Here is a 24,983-nt window from a genome sequence, read left to right as displayed (position 1 = left end):
CAAGAGATGTCATTGGCCACACCAAGAGCAACCAGATATTTTCTGGCCCTGTTTACCTGGGTCTTGGTCCTGCTTTGCCACATGGCATGTTTAGGGCTTTTGCACGAGTACCAACCACTAGTGTGTACAACCCCTGGGGAACCCCAAACCTTTGAAGATGTGAAGTAAAGCCCCCAAACCACAAGATTTCTTCCCCCAGCACAGCAACTTACCTATGACCTTGACCCGCAGAACTTCGCTGACCATTTCATTATGGGAATGACAATTATCCACAATACACTGGTATTCTACATCTTTCGTTGGTTTGTCTTTGAATACTGCAGGCTCATTCGAGTTCATGTCATGGCTATATAAGATGGTATTTGCTTTTAAAAGGTGATAAGAAATGGGCGCAGTTCCATTTACAGACTGGCAACTGACTGCGATGGTCTGTCCTTTGATCACTTCAGAGCCGGAGTCATAAAAAATCCTGGGCGTGGAGAGCATTTCTAGAATGACAGAGAAACAGCTTGAACAACACTGAAGGCAGAAACAAAACATCCAGCCCAAGAGGGTCCTTCTCCAAACTCTGTTCTTCGCTTCTCTGGCTTGACCATAGTTACTTGCCTGTCTCACCTACCTTCACAGGACTATTTGAAGATGGACAGGTGATGTGTGTGGGCATAAGGGGAGGAGTGGGGGTGCGAGGGAGAGGAGAAACGAATGCTGTAAACAAAAACGAGGGTGACACCAATTTAAGAAAAACATTACATCTTCCTAAATACACGTTTATATGTTTGTACGCTCACACATCCGTATGTTGCTGTTGGGTTGAGAAAAGATACAGGAAAAGCAGAAGATCTATAACAAGTACCCAAATGGATTCGATTTGAAAACAAATCCTCAGTGCCTCAGCCTCGTTTGAGAGTAAATCGCATGCCTCGAGAAGCAAGAATTCTACTAGGTCCTGGGACGCCTGGGTGGCTCAGTTGGTTAAGCAGCTGCCTTCGGCTCAGGTCATGATCCCGGCGTCCTGGGATCGAGTCCCACATCGGGCTCCTTGCTCCACGGGGAGCCTGCTTCTCCCTCTGACTCTGCCTGCCACTCTGTCTGCCCGTGCTCGCTCTCGCTCTCTCTCTCTGACTAAATAAATTAAAAAAAAAAAAAAAAAAAAGAATTCTACTAGGTCCTTATTGAAAAGTTCGCTTATTTATAAAGCTTATAAAATGTAATAGTCCGCCATTGTCTCTTACATCATTTCCTTTGGAATTCTATGATGAGAGAGAGAGTTGACAAGAAAATATGACCCCGTTTGAGCAGAGAGTAAGATCTTGGCTGCATAGAGCATAGCCATAGGTTAAACTAAAGGACAGTGACTGAGTCACAGCAGAGCCTGTGACAGCCTGACCAGAGTTCCACATTCACTTCGACCTCTACTTCAAGGGCGGTCCACGGCCCAGCATCCCCAAGGCAGGCACTAGTGAGAGATGTGGAATCTGGCTCCATCTCAACCTGCCTTCTAACCAGGTTTTGCACGCACGGTCAGCTCTGGGAAGCATGGCTTTAGGTGGTCCCAGCACCTACATTCTGCCCACCAGAAGACCTAGGCTTGCTTGTCAGCCAGGATATGGATAAAAAATGAGGGACTTAGATCCTAAAGTTTGCTGTTGAATAAGGAGTGTTTCCTCCCTGAGTGGGAGCCTGTTCTAGCAGCCAGAATCTTGTCAGCTCAGCTCCATCATCAGCAAGCAGCCACAATAAAGGCATGAACTTGACTTTTGCCTATGCTTGCCTTGTATTGCCTCCTCCTGGTACTCTGAGTGGGAACACACCCACTTGTTTGGCCTCTTGATTTCACTATTCTCTCTTTCTCCCAAGTTCTTCCCCTGCCCCAGTCTGATCTGCCTTCAGCCTGGAGAGGGTGGCAGCTGGTGACAAACAGCCTCTGTCCCATCCCAAGATTCTCTGAGCCAGTGAACATGTACCTACCACACACGGTTATCTGGACTGCATTGCTTCTCTTGACCACCCTGCCCACGCTCGCTCTGCAGGTGTATGTCCCACTGTCCCTTGCTGAGACGATTCTGGTGAAATTTTGAGACTCTGACACAGTCGTGTTTTCCTTCTGGATGGTGAAGTTAGCTGGAGGTGCTCCTGGAATGGAGCACCACAGGTCCAGGCTTTTTCCCTGGTCCAGACGGGTGGTGGAAGATTCCAGCTTTGGTTTGGAAAATAGCTCTGAAAGACCAATGAGTGGAAGAGGGTGAGATGTTTCTGGGCACCACTCCCACAGCCCCTTTACGGAGAGAGAAAAGAGAAAATCAGGAAAGGACTGTTGCAGGAAGCTCTCCAGAAGCAGTGAAACAGGCCTGGCAGGAAGCAGTACCCGAAATTTCAGGCATTCTGGAACATAGTGGGAGCAGAAGCAGTCACAGGAAGACCTATAGATTTGAAGGACCTTAGGAACCACCTAAAGAAGTGTGAATTGTATCTTAGGGGCAATGGGAACCATGGAGAGTCTGGGTCAGGGGAATGGCATCAGGCTCTGCTAGAGCGAGCTATCTGGAAGGAGAAGGGACTGACGGGGCCCAGACTAGAAGCAGGAGGGATGTAGTACAGGCTTGAAGCAGAGTGAGAGCATGAGGTTGGGGAGAAGTGGCAGCTGGCCACCATCCCTCCCACGCTTCCCACAGAGAAAGATGACGATGACGATGACACCTGAAGCCACCCAAGGTTGAATAATTTGTAAACTAGAACATTCTACGCCACTTTAAGGAGTCACCAGTACCGTAATTCAGGTTGAATGTCAACAGCAGTAAAGACAGAAGTTGACTTTTAAGAAGTCTTGGCATCTCCGTGTTTAAATATTCCCTGATATATGTCAAGATCTTGTTATGGGATATGTTTTTATTTTCAGATACTGGAAAATTACTAATTAACTACTTAGCTGCTGTGAAGACTTGGTCCTTTGTGTAAGCAAGTACACTCTGGCTCAGGATTTTGGCTTTTGATGCAGAAGGAAGGAGTCAGTAACTTTTTTTAAAGATTTTATTTATTTATTTAAGAGGCACATATGCAAGTGAGTACAAGCAGGGGTTAGGAAGGACAGAAGAAGAAATAGACTCCCTGCTGAGCAGGAAGCCCAACATGGGGCTCAGTCCCAAGATCCCGAAATCACAACCAGAAAAGAAGGCAGACAACCAACTGAACCACCCAGGTGCCCCAGGAGTCAGTAATTTTTGACACTATCTGCATATTGAGAAAGGAACAGAGACCCAAAGTTCCTCCTAGGAAAGCTTCTTAGACTACAGGTTTGAGAATGCAGCCAGGAGTCAGGGAATCAAATTCTACTGATTCTAAATTTACCTGCCATACAGGTTTGTGGGTACAAATCAATGCTGTCATTATCATTGATGTTACATAGCTATAGAAATCATTTCCATTGTAATCAGTCCCCAATGCCTTCCTAGTTTCCTCAATAAAATCAAATAAAACTTCAAATAAGGTGGTAGCCTAATAATTAACCTATATTTTATTAAGACACACTCCATCTTTTTCTTCCATATAATCATTGACTTACTTGTTTTCAGAGAGAAAAGAGAAAATCAGGAAAGGACTGTTGCAGGACTGTTGCATCAAAAGCTCTAGGTTGGGGGGAGGGGAAAGGAACCAAAGAGACTGACATCCTAAAATGCCTTACAAGCTCATTGGGTGGATATCAAAAAAATGTGAAAAAAATGATATAGCAAGAATCCCAAAGAAATGACTCTCTGTTTAAAAATATGTAAACGAAAATGTGAAAAGTAAAAACCATCCTGCAGAAGTACGTGTAAGATGGTTTAGAATTAGGAATGAAATGTTAGCGAACAATAGTCCCTTTGTAAAGGATGTAATATAACAGACAGGCCCATCACGTACACTAATCAGAATTAGTCTTTTATTTGCTCACTGAATGAATGTTTATTGAACTCCCACAATGTGTCATGTTCTGTTTTAAGTATCAATGATGTAAGGTGAATTGAGGCCCAGACTTGGTCTTTTGAGAGCTTATGCAGAGTGGTTGTGGCAGATGCTAAATCTTTGCAGGGATTGCTGACTTGAAGATGGGAGCAGAAGTGTGGTGGGAACTGAGGTGTGACCATGGGACTCTCCTGGGGGAGCTTCAAAGGATATCTGGGGCTTGGTCTTTAAAGAAAACAGAAGTTTTTCAGTAGCCAAAGGGGAAAGGGTGGTCAGAGTAGGAGGCATGTTGGGACAGGGATGGGGTCAAAGTGAAGGATCATGACCATGCAGGAGTTTAAGTCCATGAATAGTGATATCAAATAGGGGCCATATTAGAAGTGCTTCTCCTACAGCTGGTTGAAGAATGAACTGGAACAGAGATGGTCCAGGATACCCCTGCAATAGATAATCCTGGTGTGAGGGCCAGTGTTAGGATGTGATTACAAATATAGGAAGACAGGACAGAGTTGAGAGACTCTCAACTATACCTGGTGACAGATTGGATCTGTAAAGGTGGATAGTTTCAGGGCTAGGGGAGGCAAAGGTGTCATTTCTCCCCAAAGACAAATGACTAATTCAATGACTTTTATCTTCATAAAATTATTGTGAGCTGCTAATATCACTATATAGAGCCATTGACAGTGAGGCTCGATAGTAACAGAAGTGAGTAACAGTGAGGCTCGATAGCAACAGAGGTATAAGTGGTGCTGGAGACATTTCCAAAGGCCTAAAAGAACTTGAACGTGAGGATGCATGCCAGCCCTGGTATGGCTCAGTTAGCTCCATGTAGAAAGGGCAGAGGTCAGGATCACAGAGCACTCAGGTTGAAGGGATGGGAAGGGCAGGCTGAGTATAACCTTGGACCAGGGAGACTGATCCACTGAATGAATTGTATACCCCACATGATACAGACTTCTGGGTGTAGGTGATCACCTACAACAGTAGTATCTTAGGGACCAATGATGCTCTATGCTTTCCTAAAGTAGCTTGGCCCAAAGGGTAGTGGTGCTGCTTTGACTGATACAAGAGTCAGTTGGTTCACCACTTGGTCCCTGTTGCTCTCACAGCAGTCTGCCCACCATGTTATTGTACTTTTTCATGATATCGCATTTGAATGGTCTATTTATGTCTGTGAATTCTTTAAGAGCAAAGCTCAACCTTAGAGCTGTCTATCTCCAATAAGTTGCCCAGCATACAGTAGGCACTCAATGTATGTTCAATTGAATACTTTTCGCTAATGAGGTACTATGTCTTACCAGTGAAAAACATCATGTACTATCAAGATATTTGTCATTATCAATGATAAATTGCTAGTACACACTATAGACCATCAGGATCTGACACATAGACCAATCACCACATTGGAAAGTTGGCAGCCTACCTGTGATACTATGGATTGTCCCTATGACTCTACATTCAGTGCTTGACACTTTGAAGGCTTTCAGTAAATGAAGGAATGAATGAACACCTTCATTTGGCAACCAAGAAGTGCTGATTCTCTCTGCCCTGAGGGAGGGCAGAGAGAATGTTCATTCATTCCCCCAGCAAATATGTATTGAAATCCTACTATGTGTCAGGCACTATTCTAGGTGTTAAAGACTTAACAGGGAATAAATAGGTAATGTCCCTGCTCCCATTGGCTTACAGTCTAGTGCCTAGATACATACAATAAACAGGTAGAGGTAGAGTATATTTTTTTTGTAATAGGTACTATGGAGAGAAGTAAATCCAGGAAAAGCGAAAAAAAGTCTAATAGAACTTTTAAGTGCATAGGTTTGGTAGTCAAATGGGCCTGGGGATGACTCATTCTGCCATCTGGTAACCCTGTGATTGCGGGGTGAATGACGTAACATCTCAGCCTCAATTTCTATATTCATAAATGCAGAATCATGATAGCTATTTCATAGCTTTGTTACGAGCATTAACTGAAAACATAGGTAAACCACTCACACCGTGTTCAGCAAAAGGGAATTTTTCCTATTGTTTTTGAATATATTAATGCTTTGTCACTCCTGACCCTGTCTGAGAACCTGTGTCTGGGATCTAGCCTACAATGTGGCCCAGAGAAAAAATAAATGTGCTATATATCATAATAGACATTCTAGCTCACATTCACCAGGGGCTTCTTCTGTATGAGGTGCTTTATAGCAAGACATGTCACTTAGTCACTGTAACAGTCCTACAGGTTGAGTGCTATCACTATCCCTGTTTCATAGAGTTGTGGCACGGAGCAGCTGTATAACTTAAGTAAGGTCACCGAAGTAGTGAGCGACAGTGCTGGTATCTGATGCCAGAGGTTCCACACGTGACCACCACGGCTAACTGCTTACCGGCTGTGCACTGACTTTCCCCCTTAAGCACGACACACCCACCTGAGCACATCATTGAGACAAGCAGGAGCAGAAGCATTGGCCCTCACTGGCCATTTTGCATTCTAGCATGGGGACTGCTCAGGCCCGCCTTATTCCCACACCCTCCAGCAGGAGCCCTACCTGTTATGTTGACCACGATGCTGCTGACCTTGGATATCCAGCTCCTTTCCACTTTGCACGTGTAGTTGCCATTGTGCTCCACCATGGCCATCACAGAGTAGGTGGCCTCCAGGTCCTTGCTCTCGTGCGCTACAATCTCCTTGTCCTTCTGGATTATGATTTCTGGAAACGCTTCAATCAGATGGGTCACTTGAATGGTGCACCTGATGTGAAGCTGATCTCCTTCTGTGATCACTCCTTCGGGGCTGATGTGGAATTTGGGAGTAGAGAAGGATTCTACAAGAAGAGGACAAGCTGGTTGGACTCAGGTTCAAACCTGGGGGAGGGGAAGAGGCACTTAGGTCCCTCCCTCTTTTGCTTTTTGTTGCCAACCACTGTTCTTCCTTGTTAATGAAAAAAATTCAATCTTTCCCCCCAAAAACCTTCTAAGTCGCTCTGATAACTTCTCACTTCTCCCTTCTCACTCATTCTTGCATCTTCAGCCTATTTTTTTTTCTTAAAGATTTTATTTATTTATTCATCAGAGAGAGACACAGTGAGAGAGGGAACGCAAGCAGAGGGAGTGGGAGAGGGAGAAGAGGCTTCCTTTAGAGTGGAGAGCCTGATGCAGGGCCTCTGATCCCAAGGATGCTGGGATCATGATCTGAGCTGAAGGCAGATGCTTAATGACTGAGACAATCAGGCGCCCCTCATCTTTAGACTTAATTGCAATCCTCCCTTGAGCTTCCCAAAGGTGAAACCACCTTCTCTAGAGCTCATCTACAGAATCTTCTCCAAACGACCTCAAAAATAATCAGAGCATTAGAAACAGACTCTCACCCCTGCTCACAGAGAATTGTCTAGGCTCTTCTCACACCACTTCACGGAACTATGGCATCAGTATAAATATTCCATAGCTTTCAAAAGTGACAACGACTGTGCTGCTTCATGGAAATGCACATTTAAATAACGATATGCCCCCACCCAAAAGTGATTTCTTGTCTCTTCTGTTGTTTTGTTTTGTTTTGTTTTGTTTTTTAACGTTGGCCTTGACTGACTAAATTGATTTCATGACTTATGCAGTTTGGAAAACACTGCTTTGATAAGGTATGGGCTGGATGCCAGGGCATGGGATCTTCAGGAGCTGGTAAGAAAAGTAGGGACAAACCTTTGCTTCTGCAAAACGAATTGCAGAGCATTAGAGAATACACACAGATGGCCAACTATGCAAAATCAGATGGGACATTTAAAAATGCCCAAAGTAGTTTAACTCATTAACCTTTTTTCTGCAAAGTCATCTAACTTCACAATAAGTAACTATCATTAAAAAAAAAAAAAAAAGTCTGGGGCGCCTCTGCCTTCGGCTCAGGTCATGATCTTGGGGTCCTGGGATTGAGTCCCACATCGGGCTCTCTGCTCAGTGGGGGGCTTGCTTCCCTTTCTCTCTGCCTGCCTCTCCATCTACTTGTGATTTCTCTCTGTCAAATAAATAAATAAAATATTTTTTAAAATAGTCTGTTTTCCTGAATAAAAGTCAAAAAAGAGAGGCCACCTTTTAGGACACTCAACAACTACCCTATGGAAGAGCATAATAATCACTAAAGGGTTTTTTTTTCTTATATCTTAATTAATTCCAGATGTGCCAGAGATCTAAAGGCAGGAAATTAAAAAACATTAAAATAGTAAGAGCAAACATAAGTGCATTTTTACTTCAATAATTTTTTTAAAGATTTATTTATTTATTTGTGAGAGAGGGAGAGAGGGAGAGAATGGGGGGGCGGGGGCTTGATCTCACGATCCTGAGATCACGACACCAAGATCATGACCAGAGCTGAAACCAAGAGCCAGTTGCTTAGCCTGACTGAGCCATCCAGGTGCCCCTAATTTAATAACCTTTAGTAAGGTTCAAGTATGAATCATGAAACAAATGCCAAAAAGAAAAAGATGGATAGATTCAATTAAATAAAGATGAAACACTTCTGCATGCAAAACCTATCATAAAGACAAATGATGAACTCGGGGAAATTTGTGCATAGCACTCCAAAAAGAGCTAATGCCTTTCATTTATAAAGGACTCAAACAAACCAATCAGAAACAGTAAAAATGGGCCAAGTGTATATGAACGGGAAGTTTATGGAAGGAAATGTAAGAGGCCAATAAATGCAAAGAACACACTCAACCTCAGTAAAGACCAAAGAAATACAAAGCGTAAGAACAGTGATATATCACTGTGCCTCAATCAGACTGGCAAAAATAATGAAAGTAAATAATATTCTGTGAGAGTAGGGATGTGGGGAAACAAACACCAGCCTCGCTTTTGATGGAAATGTTCAGCCATTTTGAGAAGCGCTTTGGCCAGACACGTCAATATTTCAAACGCACAAAACATTTGAATCAACAAATTGACTGCCAGGAATCAACCTTGGAAATAATAATGAAACAAAATACTTGGGAAAGTACCCAAATGATGAGTTTAAGAATGTGTATTCCAGGATTGTTTTAACCACAAAAACCTGGGAAAATATCTAAATGTCTATCATTGGAAAAATGAGGTAAATCATGGTACCTCTCTCTCTAGGATAAGGTTCTGAGATGCCACAGAGATTGACCAAGGTCTGTCTGTCTTGACACAGACCCAAGTTCATAAAATACTGCTAAGGAAAAGTCATAAAATAGTATGTTTGGCAGGTTGTATTTCTTTGTCAAAACAAAGAAGAACACAATAAAAGTTGTGTGTGTGCGTGAGCACATAAAGCAGAACAAGGCTGGGACCTACCAGTGATTTTCTCTGAGCAGTGGTGCTGTGAATGATTGTCACTTTACCCTTTATATTGTACCCTATTTTCTGAAAACTAAACCCACACCATGTATTATAATCAGAAAAATATTATATATACATACTATCATCCCTGTATATATGTGGACATATATCCATACACAATGGGGTGGTGACACAGATACCACAAGCAGGAGGGTATTTATGACAAACCTTGGGGTTCCTATAGATAAGACTTGAGGCTATCTGCACTAGGGTGTGCCTTCCCTCGACTCTTCCTGGCTCGTGAGTCCTGTCTCATCCTGCGGGCTGCCTGTCCCAGGGCTCCCATCATTCTGGACATGCACATGCAGGCTTCCCTGTTATGGCTTTTCTCTCTAGAGAGCATGCCTTAGGACACCTCATTGGTTTATTTGTCCAAAATCTCGGTGATGAGGGGTGGGTAGAAGAGGGGAGTCCTTTATCAAATGTGGGAGGCAAAGGCTGAGGACCTCATGCCCTTCCCTCCCTCCAGACTCCACCTCCTGGTGTCTGACCCGTGTTGGACTAAAGCTGTGGTTTCCACAGTGCATCGTTTCCCTGAGTCGTGACCAATGTTTTAAAAAACTAAAGTAGAGGGGCGCCTGGGTGGCTCAGTGGGTTAAAGCCTCTGCCTCTGGCTCAGGTCATGATCTCGGGGTCCTGGGATCGAGCCCCAGGTCGGGCTCTCTGCTCAGCAGGGAGCCTGCTTCCCTCACTCTCTCTACTTGTCTCTCTGCCTACTTGTGATCTCTCTCTCTGTGTCAAATAAATAAAATCCTTAAAAAAAAAAAAAAAAAAAAAAACTGAAGTAGAATGGAACAGAAAATACCAAAATGCCCCATATATCAAGATGATTTGTGAAACTTTTGTTTGGGAAATTCCTCTCTCTCTCTCTCTCTCTCTCTCTCTCTCTCTCACACACACACACACACACACACACACACACACACGTTAAACAATAAACATAATCTTTAGGTAGTTAAGAACAGTCTTGAGAACAGCAGCCCAGCCCAGAAGGCCCCTGCCTGCTTCCGGAATTCTGGGCCCTTTCTCCCCACCCCCAACCAGCAAACCAGAAAAATTGATTTTTAAAAAGGAGGGTAAGACTCTGACCTGTCACGGTGACCAGTTCACTCCTGATGGTTCTCGAGTACTCCATGTGGGTCTCAGAGAAGATGCTGGCCTGGCACTGGAAGTATATAATATGGTCCTGCTCCTCCACTGAGAATTCCAGCAGCACAAAATTCTGGTCATACGATTTTTTTTTTTTTTTTTGCTTTGAATTGTTTGTGTGTAGTTCGAGTTTTTCAATTGTGAACTGTACTGGGGGCTTTTCCTCTGGGACAGAACAATTGACCATCACGACCCCGCCTTCTATTGCCTCTTTCCTGTCCAGTATCACTCTGGGATCAGACACTCCTTGGGGAGAAGAGAAAGCCCATTAGTATCATTTGCTGTAGATATGCAAGCTTCCCTCAGCTGGGAAATTCAGCCCATTGGAGGGTCTTCTGCTTTGTTTCTACTACCTATCAGGTAATTATTGAACCTGTATGTGCCTAGAGCTATAGCAGCTACTTTGAAAAATACCAGATACGTTTAAGAGGTGGTTTGTGCTTTCAGAGTTTATTAACCCATTGGGAAGACTAGTCTTCTCAACTGATAAATACAATTACAGACAAAACAAAACAGCCAGTATCTATTAGAAAGTACTCCCCTGCTTCATGCTTATCTCCCCAAAGGAAGGGGTCATGTCCTCCTCATTGTTGGGTTCTTGGCTTGGCTCAGAGTGGGACTCAATAAATATTTAATGAATGAATGAATAGCCTTTTGTCTACCTCAAAAACCAATAATGATTAAGAGTTAGAGAGGCCAATTTTGGAGTCCAAGAGATCTTGGTTCTAACCAGCTTTGCCTTGGAGCAACTCCAAGGCATGAACATGCCGCTCAACCTCTCTGAGCCTGTGACTGCCCCTGGAAATGATTAGATTGGTGGGGGGGGGGGGACCATGTTTGGCTCCCAGTGCTACTACAGGGGTTAAATAAAATGTGTGTAAAGCACTTCTAACTGTTGACTTCATGAGGGCCTAATAAGGGGGTAGTTCTTACAATGACTGCTCTGATGACCAACATGAACACAAAAATGCAGAAATGACAGTCATGGTGGCCACTGTCAAGGAAGTACAGGGCTCACCTCACTAACTCTACCCATTCAACCATCCAAGTTTTTAAAAAAATTACCCTAAGTTTCAAAAGCCTGCCAGCAGGTTTCTTTTCAACAACATTGCCCAAATTCAGCCCTGCCAATCTTTCTCAGTCTTTGCTCTTCCACCCATGCTATGTTCCACGTCTCTGCCTTTGCTCAACTTCACCGTCGAGCAAACTCCTATGCCATCCTCTGTATCTGGACCGAGTGTCCCTTCCCCCAGGAAGCCAGCCCTACCTTCTCCAAGAGGAATTGTTTCCACTCACTTTTGTGCTCCCTAAGCACTCAGATCATGTGACTATTAGACTCTAATTATTCTTGTACATGTTTCTCTTCCCCACCAGACAGCAACTGCCTCCAGGGCTGGCCCCGACCTAATGTTTTTTCACGCCTTGCATCTGGTTTTCTTCCTGACTTTCAGCCTTGGGAAATGCTCCTTGAGGGAGGAAATCCATGCGTGGATGGATGGAATCCTCTATCTCTGAACCCAAATTCCCCACGATTTCCCTCGTTTCTCCATTTGTACCTCCCTTTTTCTTCTGGTTAATTTATTCCACGATCATCTATTGAGTGCCTACTATGAGCGAGATTCTTTGTTCAAGATACAAAAAGGCACCAAAGCCCATCTCTTTCCTTGTGATCGCACATTCCAGAAGAGCAGACGGGTGCGTGAGAAATGCTTCCAATACCATGAAATGGTAATTACCATTTACTGGGAACTCATTATGTGCTGGAAATTATACTAAGCACGTCACCTACGAGATGTCTTTTAATCCTTCCAATAACTCCCCGAGCTGGGGATCACTGTTATCTTCATTTCACAGAGGAGAATTTTAAAGTTTAGAGAGGCTGAGGGATTTGCCCAAACTAGACGCCAGGCAGAGGGGACGTAGCAGCCGGGGTCAGCAGTTAGCATATGGCCTTTCTACAAATACCACTGGATGCCGAGATTGCATAAGAGCTGTGAGCACCAGGACCCTGGGGGTGATCGATTTCGCTTGGGGAGGCGTCAGAGAAGAGATCACTAAGCTGATTCTTGAAGGAGGAAAAGCAGTTGGTAAGGACAGGAGGGGAAGACGGGTATTCCCAGGAGATGGACTAGCATATGCAAAGGCACGGAGAGGAGAGACAGCCTGGCATATTGGGAGCATGTCTAAAGCCCACATTTTCAGGTTAGGAAAATGCCAGGCAGGGGAGTGGGAAGAGTGCGGCCGGTGTTCCCGGCCACTCAATTACTCTTCTTGCCTTCACATCTGCTATAATGCATCAGCTCGAGCTTCACTCAAATGCAAGGACTCACCTTTCACCAACACCTGGTACTCCGAGGTGGTTTTCTCCTTGTTGTTGAGAATCACGGTGCATTTATATGTCCCTGCATCATAGACCCGGGCTTGGGGAATAAAATAACTCTCGGTGGTGTCCACGGAGGAGATGTTGTGAAACAGCACGTCATCCTTATAGAACAGCACCCAGTGCTGAGGCTTGATGTGCGAGGTGGTGCTGATGTCCACGACACACTGCAGGGTCAGGTTCTGCCCATTTTGCACCTCCCGGCCTGGCAGGATCTCCATGTAGATGTGGTTGATGGTGAAAGCTAAATGCCAAGGGAAGGAGAGCAGACACACCTCTTATCTCAGGAACATCGCCACGGTGTCCTTGACCACATCAGACTGGTATGATCATACCCTCTGCAGTGTAGCCTCCAGGGGCTCCTGGGACCCCAGCGACCAGGCAGCGAGTGGCTGTGTGTAGTGCCCATTCTCGAGGAGGCCATCTCTCCAACATCAGGACCTGGGGTTGGGAGCTACTGTGTCTGGTATGCTTCGTGAGCCTCCTGTCTCATCGGCTTCCATGAAGTGTGAATAGGACAATCATGAGATTAGAAACATTTTATTGAAACGTGTAAGTGGCCAGTGCAGTCAAGCGTTTCCAAACCCCCAAAGGCAGAGGATATGATGTCTATATTGTATAGGCATTATTTGAAATAATGCACGTTGAGAAAAGCAGAGGGAGATCATAAATATAAAAAAAACAGGATAGTGGTCACTTCTGAAGGGAAGAGGGGTATACGAATAGGAATACACAGAAAGATATAGTGTTGGTGATGTTCTCATTTTAGCACTGGGTGGCAGGCTCATGTGAATTCATTATGTTACTAAAAGCATGTCTCTATAAATAAAACAAAAGGCAGTTGTGCATAGATCACAGATGAAGGTATGTTACGAGCCAGGAATTATAATCAATTTAGTTCTGTGTCCCTGAGGTCCCCAAAAGAGAATGTATTTTCTGTATGAGGATACAGGGTAAAGTCTCTTTCCCATTCTTTTCCGGTCCACCCAGTTCCCACCTCCCCTTGCAGAAGTAAGCACTGATTTTCGTTTCTTCCAGCTCGTCTTTATACAACTATAAGCAAATACAAAGATAAATTCTTACTTATTCCCCCCCCCCCCAACCCCACAGCTTTTACACAAGAGGTAGATTTCGACAGGCAGAGTCTGGCTTCTGACCTAAAGTTTATATGGCCCATGAGGACTTCAGGGGCCAGAGACAGTGTGGGGCTGTGGGCACCCCATGTTATTCAAGCAAAACAGGGTCACATGGCTTAAGTAAGGCTCCTCAAATTCAGTTCTTCTCAGATACTTTGATCACAAAAATATTCATGGGCTGTGCTTGATGAATGTATATTTATTGGGTACCCTGCATAACCTGAATCTCTTTACCCTGGGACAGAGGAAGATCTTCAGAAACCTGCAAGCTTGAACCATTCGGCTATGGTCCCTTATGGCCTGGTACTAACAAATTAAGTTTGGCACTCTATCAAACGCTGTTAGGTAGGGACTGAATTGCGTTCCATCCCCCCAATACACACACACACACACACACACACAACGTTCCTATATTGAAAACCTAACCCCTTGAACATCAGATAGTGATTGGGCTTGAGCAAAAGGCCTGACACAAGGTGACTGAGTTAAAATGGGCCTTAATCCAAACTGACTGGTGGCCTTATATAAGAAGAAATTTGGACGGGGGGGGGGGGGGGGGGGGACGTGCGTACAGAGGGTTGACCGTATGAGGACACAGCAGCAAACAGCCATCTGCGAGCCAAGGAGGGAGGCCTCAGAAGGGACCAAACCTGCTGACATCTTAGTCTTGGACTTCTGGCCTCCAGAACTAAGAGGAAATGAATTATCTTATTTTGGCCACCCAGTCTGTATTAGTCTGTTTCCTGGTAGTCCTAGGAAACTAATAGATGCTGGTGAGAAATTGTCTTATGGAAACTGATATTGTCTGGTCCAGGATGCCACAAGGATGTTGTTCATGATTTCACTGGGTTTCAACTGCATCAGCAAATGCTGTGTTTAGGGAGCCTCGGTGCCTCCATCGGTTAAGCGTCTGCCTTCAGCTCAGATCATGATCTCGGGGTGTTCAGATTGAGTCTCTCATTGGGCTCCCTGCTCAGCGGGGAGTCTGCTTCTCCCTCTGCCCCTCACCCCCCACCTGCTCACCCTCTCTCTCTCTCTGTCAAATGAATAAACAAAATCTTAAAAAAAGAAAAAAGCTGTGTTTATTCTATCTTGTAGATTCTGAAATTTTTCTAATGGATGTTGTTTTCATTTTTGCTTTGACTGCTAAGAAGTATAAACCCAAAATTTCATCTCTGCTTCTAGCAAACTTTGGGATGAATTTCTATATGCTAAAAGAACCCCCCAGTTTTATTTGCTTGCCTTTTCTTCCTTCCCATTCTGATTTTCTCCTATTGAACAATAATAGTAACTGTTATAAGTGGTCCCAAATTATTTTTCAAGTAAGAAATGGTATAGATAGCTAGCTAGCTGACCAGAGATACTGGCAAAGATTGTCTTTCTTTCTCTCTCTTATTTATTTACTTACTTATTTATTTATTTATTTATATTTTTAAAGATTTTTTAATTTTTTATTTGACAGACAGAGGTCACAAGGAGGCAGAGAGGCAGGCAGAGAGAGAGGAGGAAGCAGGCTACCCGCTGAGCAGAGAGCTCAATGCAGGGCTCGATCCCAGGATCCTGGGATCATGACCTGAGCCCAAGGCAGAGGCTTTAAACCATTGAGCCACCCAGGCACCCCTCTTTCTCTCTCTTTTAATAAAGCCAAATCTTTCGGAACAATTTAGAATTTGGTTTGGCTACAATATGTCTCAGGTTTTAAAATGAATACAACAGTCCACACCTGTCCCTTTCTTCTGAGCAATTAAATGAACAAAAATAAAATGGCATCTGATCAGTTGACAAGATGAAGCAAAGTGGTTGTTTAAATGCAAGTTATTTCCTGTAGCATGAATGCTTAGAACTCCCTTTTTTGTTTTTGTCTATTCCTTACTAGTCCTGGTCTGAGGAGCTGCTCAGTGAGCTCTCAAAACAAAATCTCTTTGGATCATATTTAGTTTCCCATCAATTAATTTGGTCCCTTCCCAGGTAAGGACAGGAGTCTCATTCCCCTCCACACTACCTTCTCCTCATTTTAAACCATGCTATTTAGCACAGTGATTCTAACAGGAGAATGAGGTAAGTGCAGAGTCAGGTTGCCTCGGTCAAATCCCACCTCCGTTCACAAACTGTGTGGCTTTGGCCAGTTCCTGAACTCTGAGCCTCAGTTCGCCCATCCATACAATGGACGTAATGATAGTAAGGATAAATGGGAACCTAAGTTTAAGTACGAGAAACACAGTTCCTGGCACAGAAGAAGTGCTTGAGAAATGTTAGCCAGGTCTGCCAGTCACAGATACAGAGCCAAACTTTAGTCTCGAGGGTGCCAAAACTCTGCATCCATTCCCTATTTCTAACAAAATTTTCTCAAAAGAAAATCATTTCTTAATTTCCCAGGTTACTGACTTCTCCAGACTTCCTGGGGTTCATCACCCCCACTTTATTAGCTGGGGGATGCTGGGGGTCTCTCAACCCCTCTAAGCTACCACTTCTCCTCCTATAGAATGGGGAACATGAGTACCTGCCTTCCCTTGTCTTTCAGCCTTGAAGAATGACTGAGCCAAGGCAGCCGAGAGCCCTGAGGGGCAGATCCTGGTCCCCGGCTAACAGCCCCTTCCCTCTTCCTTAGCACCATTTGGCCCATGTTCAAGGGGCCTTCTCTGTGCTAGGCACCGTGTCCAATACTGGAAGCTCACAAAAGAGTGAGATCAGCACGGTCTTTGCTCCCCCGGAGCTCACCATCTGCAATCCCAAGCCTTCTCTATTCCAGACCCTCCAGCTTCAGCATCATCCCTGCCTGGGCTTCCTACCTATGTAGACCTAATGCACATCCTTCTTAGAGAAGCCCTAAAGCAAATCAGCTAAAGCATCAGGTGGTGTTTCTTTCAAAAGGATGAGAGCCACTAGCCCGGGGCACTCCGGCCAACTGCTTTTTCTAAGCCACAAACACACATCTGCTTAATAAATCAACTCAGCCTGGTCACTGGAAGAAACGTCACACTCCCGTGGCCAACAGCAACAGACAAGGGACAAGGAAGGCAAAATGGAAGAAGGAAAAGGATTTTATAAAATGTATCAATAACTTTATTGTAAATTTATGAAACCCAGCTCAAAACCTCATCGATGTGAGGCCAGCAAAAGCAGCGGCCCAGCTTTCAACACGCCCACCGTCCCCACCTCCATGTCCTCGCTCATGGTAGCCAGACCAGATGGCCCCCAGGGAGGCTCGTGTTCCACGAGTCCTACAGGCACCCTGCCACCTCATACCAGGGTTGGTCTTCCAACCAAACACACTGAAGTGTTGCTTTGTTGCTTCTGAAATGATAAAAGACGCGGCAACTTTTACCTTAAGCACTTTTTCCTTTACTAGGATCACTCCCTCTGGGCCAAGCCAAGCCAAGCCGTGAGCGTCCCTCTGGAGGGGTCCACGTGGTGAGAAGCTGTCACAAGAGTGAGCTTAAAAGCAACCCCCCAGCCCCAAACAAGCCCTCTGTTCACTGTATTCCTGACCAGCAGCGTTCTCTGGGCGATCTCCTCCTGACAGGCCCTGAGCCAGAGCCCTCAGGTTCCTGACTCTCAGACGCTGTGAAGTAAAAAACCGTTATCTTGAGTCACTACATTTGGGGGTAAGTAGTTCAGCAGCGATATGCCACCAATCTCCTCTTCAAAAATCTCTACCCGATTGTTAAGATAGTATAGAACACATCGTCGTCTTCGTGAATGAACTGCTGGGGAACAGCCAAGCTGGATTGCTGTGTACAGCTCTCACAATTCACACAACAGAGTGAGTGTTCACACCTGGCCCCCCTGGGGATTCACGGGCAGGTGGGAGGGGGCCCACGAACCGCCTTCAAGTGTGGGGTTTTGGGGTGGGGTGGGGAGAGAGGAGCCACAGTTTTCTTTCCTGAGCCCAAACAGTTCAGAACCATTGTGATCAAAGTTTTTTTGGGGAGGCAGCAGCCTAAGGAGGTCAGATCTTTTCAATCTGGACAGAGGAAGGCTGACAGAGGGGGACCCATGTAACAGTCACCAGAGCACAGATAAGGTACCCATGAACCATTGTGCCAAATCACTAGACCCTAAAACAAGGGGCCTGCTCTCCTGGACCTCGAGCCCCCCATCAGCGGATGCGGGCTCCTTGGGAAGATGAGGCATCGTGACTCAGCCAGCCTCTCCGGCAACCTGGAAATGACTCAGAAAGGGAGGGAGAAGAGCACCCCCCTCCTCCCCCTTTGTCAGGAAAATTACAGGGAGTCAGCTAGCACAGAGCCCCTGGTGAACTCTGGGGCTCAGTGGAGAATGTGCTGACCCATCTCGTCTGGATCCCAAGCATCTCCCATCTCGGTTTGGGTCCCCTTCAGTGAGATGTTTATGGAGCACCTGTGTCAGATGCTGGGATTGCAGGTAGATAAGAAATCGTCCCTGCTGTCCTACACCATACTGGCTGGCGGGGACCCAGATAACCGAAGGACAATTCCAGACGCACCGAGAGGAAGGGCAGCCCAGGAGGGGCCACGGGAGTCTGAAGGACGAGCTTCCTGAACCAGCCTTGGACCAGGTGGGGCGCCCCAGGCCGGAGCTCAGCATGTACCAGGGCACAGGGGCAAGAGGACTCACAGGTTCGGTATTTCCACAGGGACCCTCTTTGCTGCAAGCGTTTTAACCACGTAACTATTTGCTGCAAAGCCATTTTTGCCATCAAAGATAAAATCACAAAATATAAAAGAGGGACATTCATTAAAGGGGACATAACAAAGCATGAGGAATGAATAACAAAATCAGAAAGCTATTGTAAAACACAAAATAACTGAATACGTTTCAAATGTGTGGAGATTCATGGCAAATCTATGTAAATAACTGATTGTATTTCATGGATTGTACCTAAGTGTGTGTCCCCAAAGTCTTTTGTTAATAGAATTATACTTTTTTTTTCTTTTTTTTTTTTTTTTTTTGGTTTGTTGATGGGTCTCCTCATTTTTTAAAAAAGATTTTTATTTATTTGACAGAGTGAGAGTGGTTGAGAGAGCACCAGCAGGGGAAGTGACCGAGAGAGAAGGAAACACAGGCTCCCTGCTGTGCAGAGAGCCTGAGGTGGGGCTTGATCCTAGGACGCTAGCCAGCCTCAGGGCCTGAGCTGAAGAAGGGAGACACTTAACCTACTAAGCCACCCAGGCGCCTCATTCTTTTTTTAACTGAAGTTTCTTCCTCAGGAAGAGAGGTAGAATCCTGGAGCAGCTGGCTGCCTCAGTTGGTGTGGAGCTTACAACTCTTGATCTCACGGTCATGAGTTCAAGTCCCACATTAGGAGTAGAGATGACTTAAAAATAAAATCTTGGGGTAACTGGGTGGCTCAGTGGGGTAGTGGCCCAGTCGTTAAGCATCTGCCTTTGGCTCAGGTCATGATCCCAGGGTCCTGGGATCAAGCCCTGTGTCAGGCTCCCTGCTCAGCAGGGAGAATGCTTCTTCCTCTCCCACTACGCCCTGCTCCCCCTGTCTCACTGTCTCTCTCTCTCTCTGTCAAATAAATAAATAAAATATTTTAAAAATAAATAAATAAAATCTTAAAAATAAAAAAGTAAAATAAAAATAAAAGAGAGGTAGTGTTTCCAAATACTAGGATGCATATTTGTATCAGAACTCTGTACTACATCGAGAAGGCGAATTGCCTCCTACACTGTTGTTTGTTCTGGCCAATTGTCACAGGCCCATTAGTAGCTGTTCCCAAGTTCTGTGGGAAACGTGGGTTCAAACTCTGCACCACTGTATAGACCATCATGAGGGCCAAGATTTATGTAATATAAAAATGGAGGGGTGCCTGGGTGGCTTAGCGGGGTAAGCCTCTGCCTTCGGCTCAAGTCATGGTGTCAGGGTCCTGGGATCGAGCCCCACATCAGGCTCTCTGCTCAGCAGGGAGCCTGCTTCCCTCTCTCTCTGCCTGCCTCTCTGCCTACTTGTGATCTCTGTCAAATAAATAAATAAAATCTTAAAAAAATATATGGAGCCTGTGTCAATGGAGAAATGAAACCAAACTCAACCAGTTGATAAAACCAACAAACTGCCAACCTGTTACTTAGTCTTTCACAGCAAGATTGCCTACGGCCTATTATATGCAGCGAAAATGCTTACAGCAAAGATATTCATGGCAAAACCACCTAGAACCGGGAAATCAGCACATTCTGGGCACGTGCAGTTATAGGAACTGGACTATGAGGCCCGAAGGGGCGGGCGCCAGGTAGGAGGGGCCTTGCCTGGGGTGCTGACAAGCTGGACTGTCTGAGGGTATTTGGAAGGGGGTGACAAGATGACACCCGAGCTTTAGAAAGATCACTGTGGGCTGGAGGGAGAGACCGGAGGCCTGTAAACATCCTGGACCACGGTTCAGTGATAGCCCAGAAGGCCTGTGCTAGGGCAGGCATGGAGGGACCTTGGGAAGGAGTAGACTTGAGAATATTTAGCGGACGAGAAAGGACTTGCTTTCTGGGGTGATGAAAGTGTTCTGGAACTAGACAGTGGAGATGTCTGTACGGCATTATGAATGTACTGTCATTAGTAGCCAAATTTGTTATATATAGATCAGCACAATAAAGAAAAGACTTGTGGGATTGGATGTGAGGGTTGAGGCAAAGAAAGCAAGTTTCCTGGGTCAGGTATCCAGGAGGGACTGGGTGCGGTCCACCGAAGCAGAGAACACCAGAAAAAGATAAAAAAACGGGACAAGATCCCAGTGGTGCCACTGGGTTTGAGGGGCCCAAGGGACCGCTAGGAGATGTCGGCCACTGGCTCCTCTCTGGAGCCAGATGCTCAGCGAAGAGGACCAGGGCAGGGATGTGGACAAGTGGAGGGATGCGTTGAACTTCAGAACCACAGAGACTGCAGAGACCAGGGAACGGCGTTCAGACCCTGGGAAAGTTCAAGTCTCCTCTGGAATAAGGGGAAGAAGGTTTGTCAGAGGGGCAGGAGAACACCAAGGAAGAGTCTAGAAGCTCAAGGCAGGAGGCTTTGTGCACAGGCATCACAGGGGTGCAGAAGACTAAGGGCTAAAGAGTATTCATGGCATTTGTTATTACAAGGTCTTTGATGACCCCTCAGTGAGAAGATTCCAGTGCCAGGGAGATGTGGGGACCAAGCACTAAGGCCAGAATACTAAGTGAGGGCAGACTGAGAGCTAGGGTTGCAGAGACAGGGGCCGTAAACCAGTCTGGAGGCAGGTGGGTTGTTTGTGATTTTTCTTATTCCTAAAAGAACAAGAGCTACCGATTGTGTCTGTAGAATGAGGAGAAAGAGCCAGAAGAGGGTGGGGGAGAGAGATACTAAAGTGCGGAGGGGAGCTGAATGAATGACAGAGCGAGATTGGGGCGGGAGTGCTGTGAGGGATGGGCTCAGAGCCCAGATGGACAGGCTGCACCCCCCCCCCCCAAAAACGTCAGCCACGAGGGGCGACAGGGCTGAAGCCGGGAGGATGGGTGGGGAGGAAGATAAGCCCGGAGCTGGGGCAGGGCGGGAAGTAGAGGGAGTTGCCTCCAGACTGCAGTGTTTTCTGAGGTCATCTCCTGAGGCCGGAGGGCTGGCGTGGGGGTGGGGGAGCCTGGGATAAACGGAACAGAAAGGGCCAAGGCTAACCAAGGACCTCAACCACAGAGCCCGCAATGTGGGGTGATCGGACGGGTCATGCCTGTCCCATGTGACATGAGCGCGACGGCAGGAACGGGAGAGCTGGTCCTGGCCCCCACGCTGCCGACACCCACTGGACCACACACAAGCCCCCCATGGCTTCTGCGCCTCGGTTTCCTCAAGGGTTAAAACAAGGTGGAGGATGGCGGCCTGAGGAAGCAGTGGGAGAGTCTCCCCTGCTCCAGTGCTCCAAGTCCTGCCGTTCTGAGGTCGGCCCTGAATGGACCAAAGGCTTTTCTCCAGGAACCCTGGGAAGGGAGCCGTGGACATCCATGTGAGGTGGGGAAGGTGGAAGAGACTCGAGACTGGGGGTCCTGGGGAGCAGAAGGCAGCAGCCTGCGCGCCTGCAGGGCGTGGTACAGACGAGAGGGGGGTATGTGGGCAGCAGCGGACAGATGGGGGGTACGCGGGTAGTGGGGGGCTGGCGCAGGGGCTGTGACTGTGAAAGAGGGCTAGGACCAGACAGTAAACTGTCATTAGTCACCGCCTGCCTTGCAGCTGAGTCACCTCCTCTTAGCTCACCTTATCCTCGAACTGACTCTACGGGATCAATGCTCATAACATCCCCATTTTACAGATTGGGGAAAAGGCTCCGAGAGGCCAGGTGAAAGCGACTTTAAAAATCTGAGCTGGGGGGCGCCTGGGTGGCTCAGTGGGGTAAGCCTCTGTCTTTGGCTCAGGTCATGATCTCAGGGTCCTGGAATCGAGCCCCGCTTCGGGCTCTCTGCTCAGTGGGGAGCCTGCTTTCCTCTTTCTCTCTCTGCCTGCTTGTGATCTCTGTCTGTCAAATAAATAAATAAAATCTTTAAAAAAAATTAAAAAAAAAGAAATCTGAGCTGGGCTTCTGGTTCCAGACAGAGAGTCATATTTCAGACAGCAGAAGTTCTATTGCCAGCGCCCGGCTAACTGGCTCTGGCTTGGTCTGGTTGGTTATTTCTCTGAGGACAGAGACCTTATCAGTTCATTAGGATGGTAGGAAGATAACGGATACCCTGCCTCCTCGGGTTATTGCAGGGGTCAAAAGCCAGCCAAAGCACATGAACACTGGGGCAGGAGACCCGCAAACTGGCTTTGCTGGTAGCTGCGCTAGCCTCCCCGATCCTGAAGCCATTCACTGCTCAGAGCCTGGGCTCAGCCAACCAGCCTCATGCACATATACCATTGCCAAAGAGCTGTACAACCATCCCCCATTCTTTGTGGAATGAAGTGACTGCGCTGGTAAAGGGGTCCTGTTCTGTGGGCTCTCCCTCCATTTAGACCCTGACGCAGCCGAGCATCTTAAAGATTCAAAACTAGCTCTAAAATGAATGATAAACGAAATTTTAAAGCTGGGCAGAAGCCCCCTCCATGGACATGAGTGCAAAATATTACAGATAGAATCTTAGCTTCCCAGGTCAGTGAGGAATTAAATCCAATGTCTGTTATAGATCATTTAGAAGAAAAAGCCATAACAACAAATTATGTTCTGTCCTCATGAATCTAACAAATTAATTACATCTCATTTGTGATGAAAAACAATCGGGGATGGGGAGACTACATTTATGGTAAAAACGACAAGAAATAAAATGCGAAATCACTCCTTTTCTTTTTATCAGCTTCCAATCCAAACAAATAGCAATTCACTTGTTTCTAGGGGAAAAAAATGTATACGACTTCTAGAACATGCTGATTAGAACTTGGCTTAGAATGAGGGTTTTCTTCTAAAAGCCTTCTAGAAATGCCGGGGGGGAATACATGTTAGCTGTTGACTGGAATATTTTTCCCAGTTTTTATACCCACTAAACCCAAGCAATTTGATGTGAGTTTTAAGCATCATGAAAAGACACAGCAAAGCTAGGTAGAAACTTAACAACTTACAGTTTTCTTGTCCCTCAAGGCTTGGACCTGGAAAACACAGAAGAAATATGTTGATTCCATCAGCTTCGAGTTTCATGAACTTTAAGTAATGTGGAAGAGGATAAAAACTCACACAGCAGAAGCATGAGCAGGACTCCAAGCCACATCTTGCCTTCTTGGGCCCACTCCAGGTGCATCTTGAGAGACAAGACCTCAGGCAGTTAGTTCTGCCTTTGGGCCATGCCCCTGGGGGCAGAAGACGCTTCCCACGTGGCCCAGATGAATCTGCCCTGAGAAAGTAGAGAAACCACTCTCGTAACTTCTGGCAGCTGCAGAGAGACTGGCTGTGGTGCTGGTCAGGTAATGGCAGCCATTGCTGGAAACTGGAAACAATGAAGTATGGGCCCGCCTGATATCTCCTCAGGAAATGACTGGCCTTCCTGAGGGGCCACTGAACGCAGACTCTTTGTTTTAAAGGCACAAGTGACATTTGCCTCTGGTACCCCTGACCCTCCTGTCTCACCTGGGTTTGGAGCCTCTTTCATGGCAGTGTGAGAGGGTTCTTCCCTCTTTCCGACCTCTACCCAAAGGGCTTCTCTCTTTGGACACTCAACAAGATCTCTCCATCTTTCCTGAGCACATCTCTCCCACGCCCGCTGCCCAGGGGCCTCTTTCCACACAGCATGAGTTTGGACCTCTCGCCTTTCCTGGCAATGCTGTGGGACAGGGCTGACTTTTCCAGAAAGTTGCAGGTTCACCAGACAGACCAGCTGCTTTGTGGCAAACTCTGCTTGGAACCTAGTGTACCTAGGAGGCTCTCCCTGGCTCCTGCTATGCATGTTTTTCTGGTCACTCCCTCCAGCCTGAACCTTTATTTTACTTTTTATTTCTTAAGTAGGCTCCATGCTGAATGTGGGGCTTGAACTCACGAACCTGGGAACAAGAGTCACATGTTCTACTGACCGAACCAAACAGGCACCCCCAGCCTGTACCTTTAAATATGCACAGAGTGTATCAGGCCACAGAGAGCCTTCTGAGATATAAATCAGTTCCTTTCACTCCCGGGCTTGGAACCTTATGATGGCTCCGCACTGCCCTCCAGAGAGAGTCGGTTTACAATCCTCCACAACCCAGTCCTTGCTTACCTCTCCAGCCAAGGCGCTCACCAATTCTTTCTTGGCCCCCATATTCTGATTGCTAGAATTTATAGTTCCCAGGACACATCATGTGTCTGCGCCTTTGTCTATGCTGTTCCACTGCCTGGAGGACTCTTCCCCCTCTGCTTTTCTGGTCTGTTCCCACCCATGCATCGTAACTCAGTTTAGGCATCCACTCTTGCAGAATTGTCTCCTGTCTCCCCACACTGAACTGCCATTCCTCTGGATCCCTCACCTCCCTAGTGTTCCCTCTGTGAGACACTTTTTATAGTGTGCCATAATGGCCTGTCCTCCCCCAAGGGGACTGCTGGCTGCATGAAGACAGGGACAGAGCCTGGTACCTAGTAGGGGATCAAAAAACATTAGTAGAGGGGCACCTCTACTTTGGTGATTTTGGCTCAG

The 24,983-nt window shown here is 46.3% G+C and overlaps 1 protein-coding gene across 2 annotated transcripts in view; it reads right to left on the bottom strand.

Annotated features, from left to right (window-relative positions):
- Window positions 1-24,069, bottom strand: part of PECAM1 (platelet and endothelial cell adhesion molecule 1) — a 55,355-nt gene extending 31,286 nt beyond the window's left edge. The window contains exons 1-7 of one of the 2 annotated variants that reach the window (XM_059380268.1): window positions 23,558-24,069; window positions 23,446-23,472; window positions 12,753-13,046; window positions 10,363-10,668; window positions 6,474-6,749; window positions 1,969-2,217; window positions 213-488 (exon numbers count right to left, since the gene is read on the bottom strand). In XM_059380268.1, the coding sequence (XP_059236251.1) occupies window positions 213-488; window positions 1,969-2,217; window positions 6,474-6,749; window positions 10,363-10,668; window positions 12,753-13,046; window positions 23,446-23,472; window positions 23,558-23,621 (1,492 nt within the window). In that variant the 5' untranslated portion in view covers window positions 23,622-24,069. The remainder of the gene's footprint in view (window positions 1-212; window positions 489-1,968; window positions 2,218-6,473; window positions 6,750-10,362; window positions 10,669-12,752; window positions 13,047-23,445; window positions 23,473-23,557) is intronic. The other variant, XM_059380267.1, reaches the window with a different exon arrangement.
- Window positions 24,070-24,983: the final 914 nt, after the last annotated feature.

The sequence above is a fragment of the Mustela nigripes genome, chromosome 16 (assembly GCF_022355385.1).
Source record: "Mustela nigripes isolate SB6536 chromosome 16, MUSNIG.SB6536, whole genome shotgun sequence".
Classification (NCBI taxonomy): domain Eukaryota; kingdom Metazoa; phylum Chordata; class Mammalia; order Carnivora; family Mustelidae; genus Mustela; species Mustela nigripes.
The sequence above is the reverse complement of the archived record's forward strand: the minus strand, read 5'-3'. Positions and strand labels throughout refer to the sequence as shown.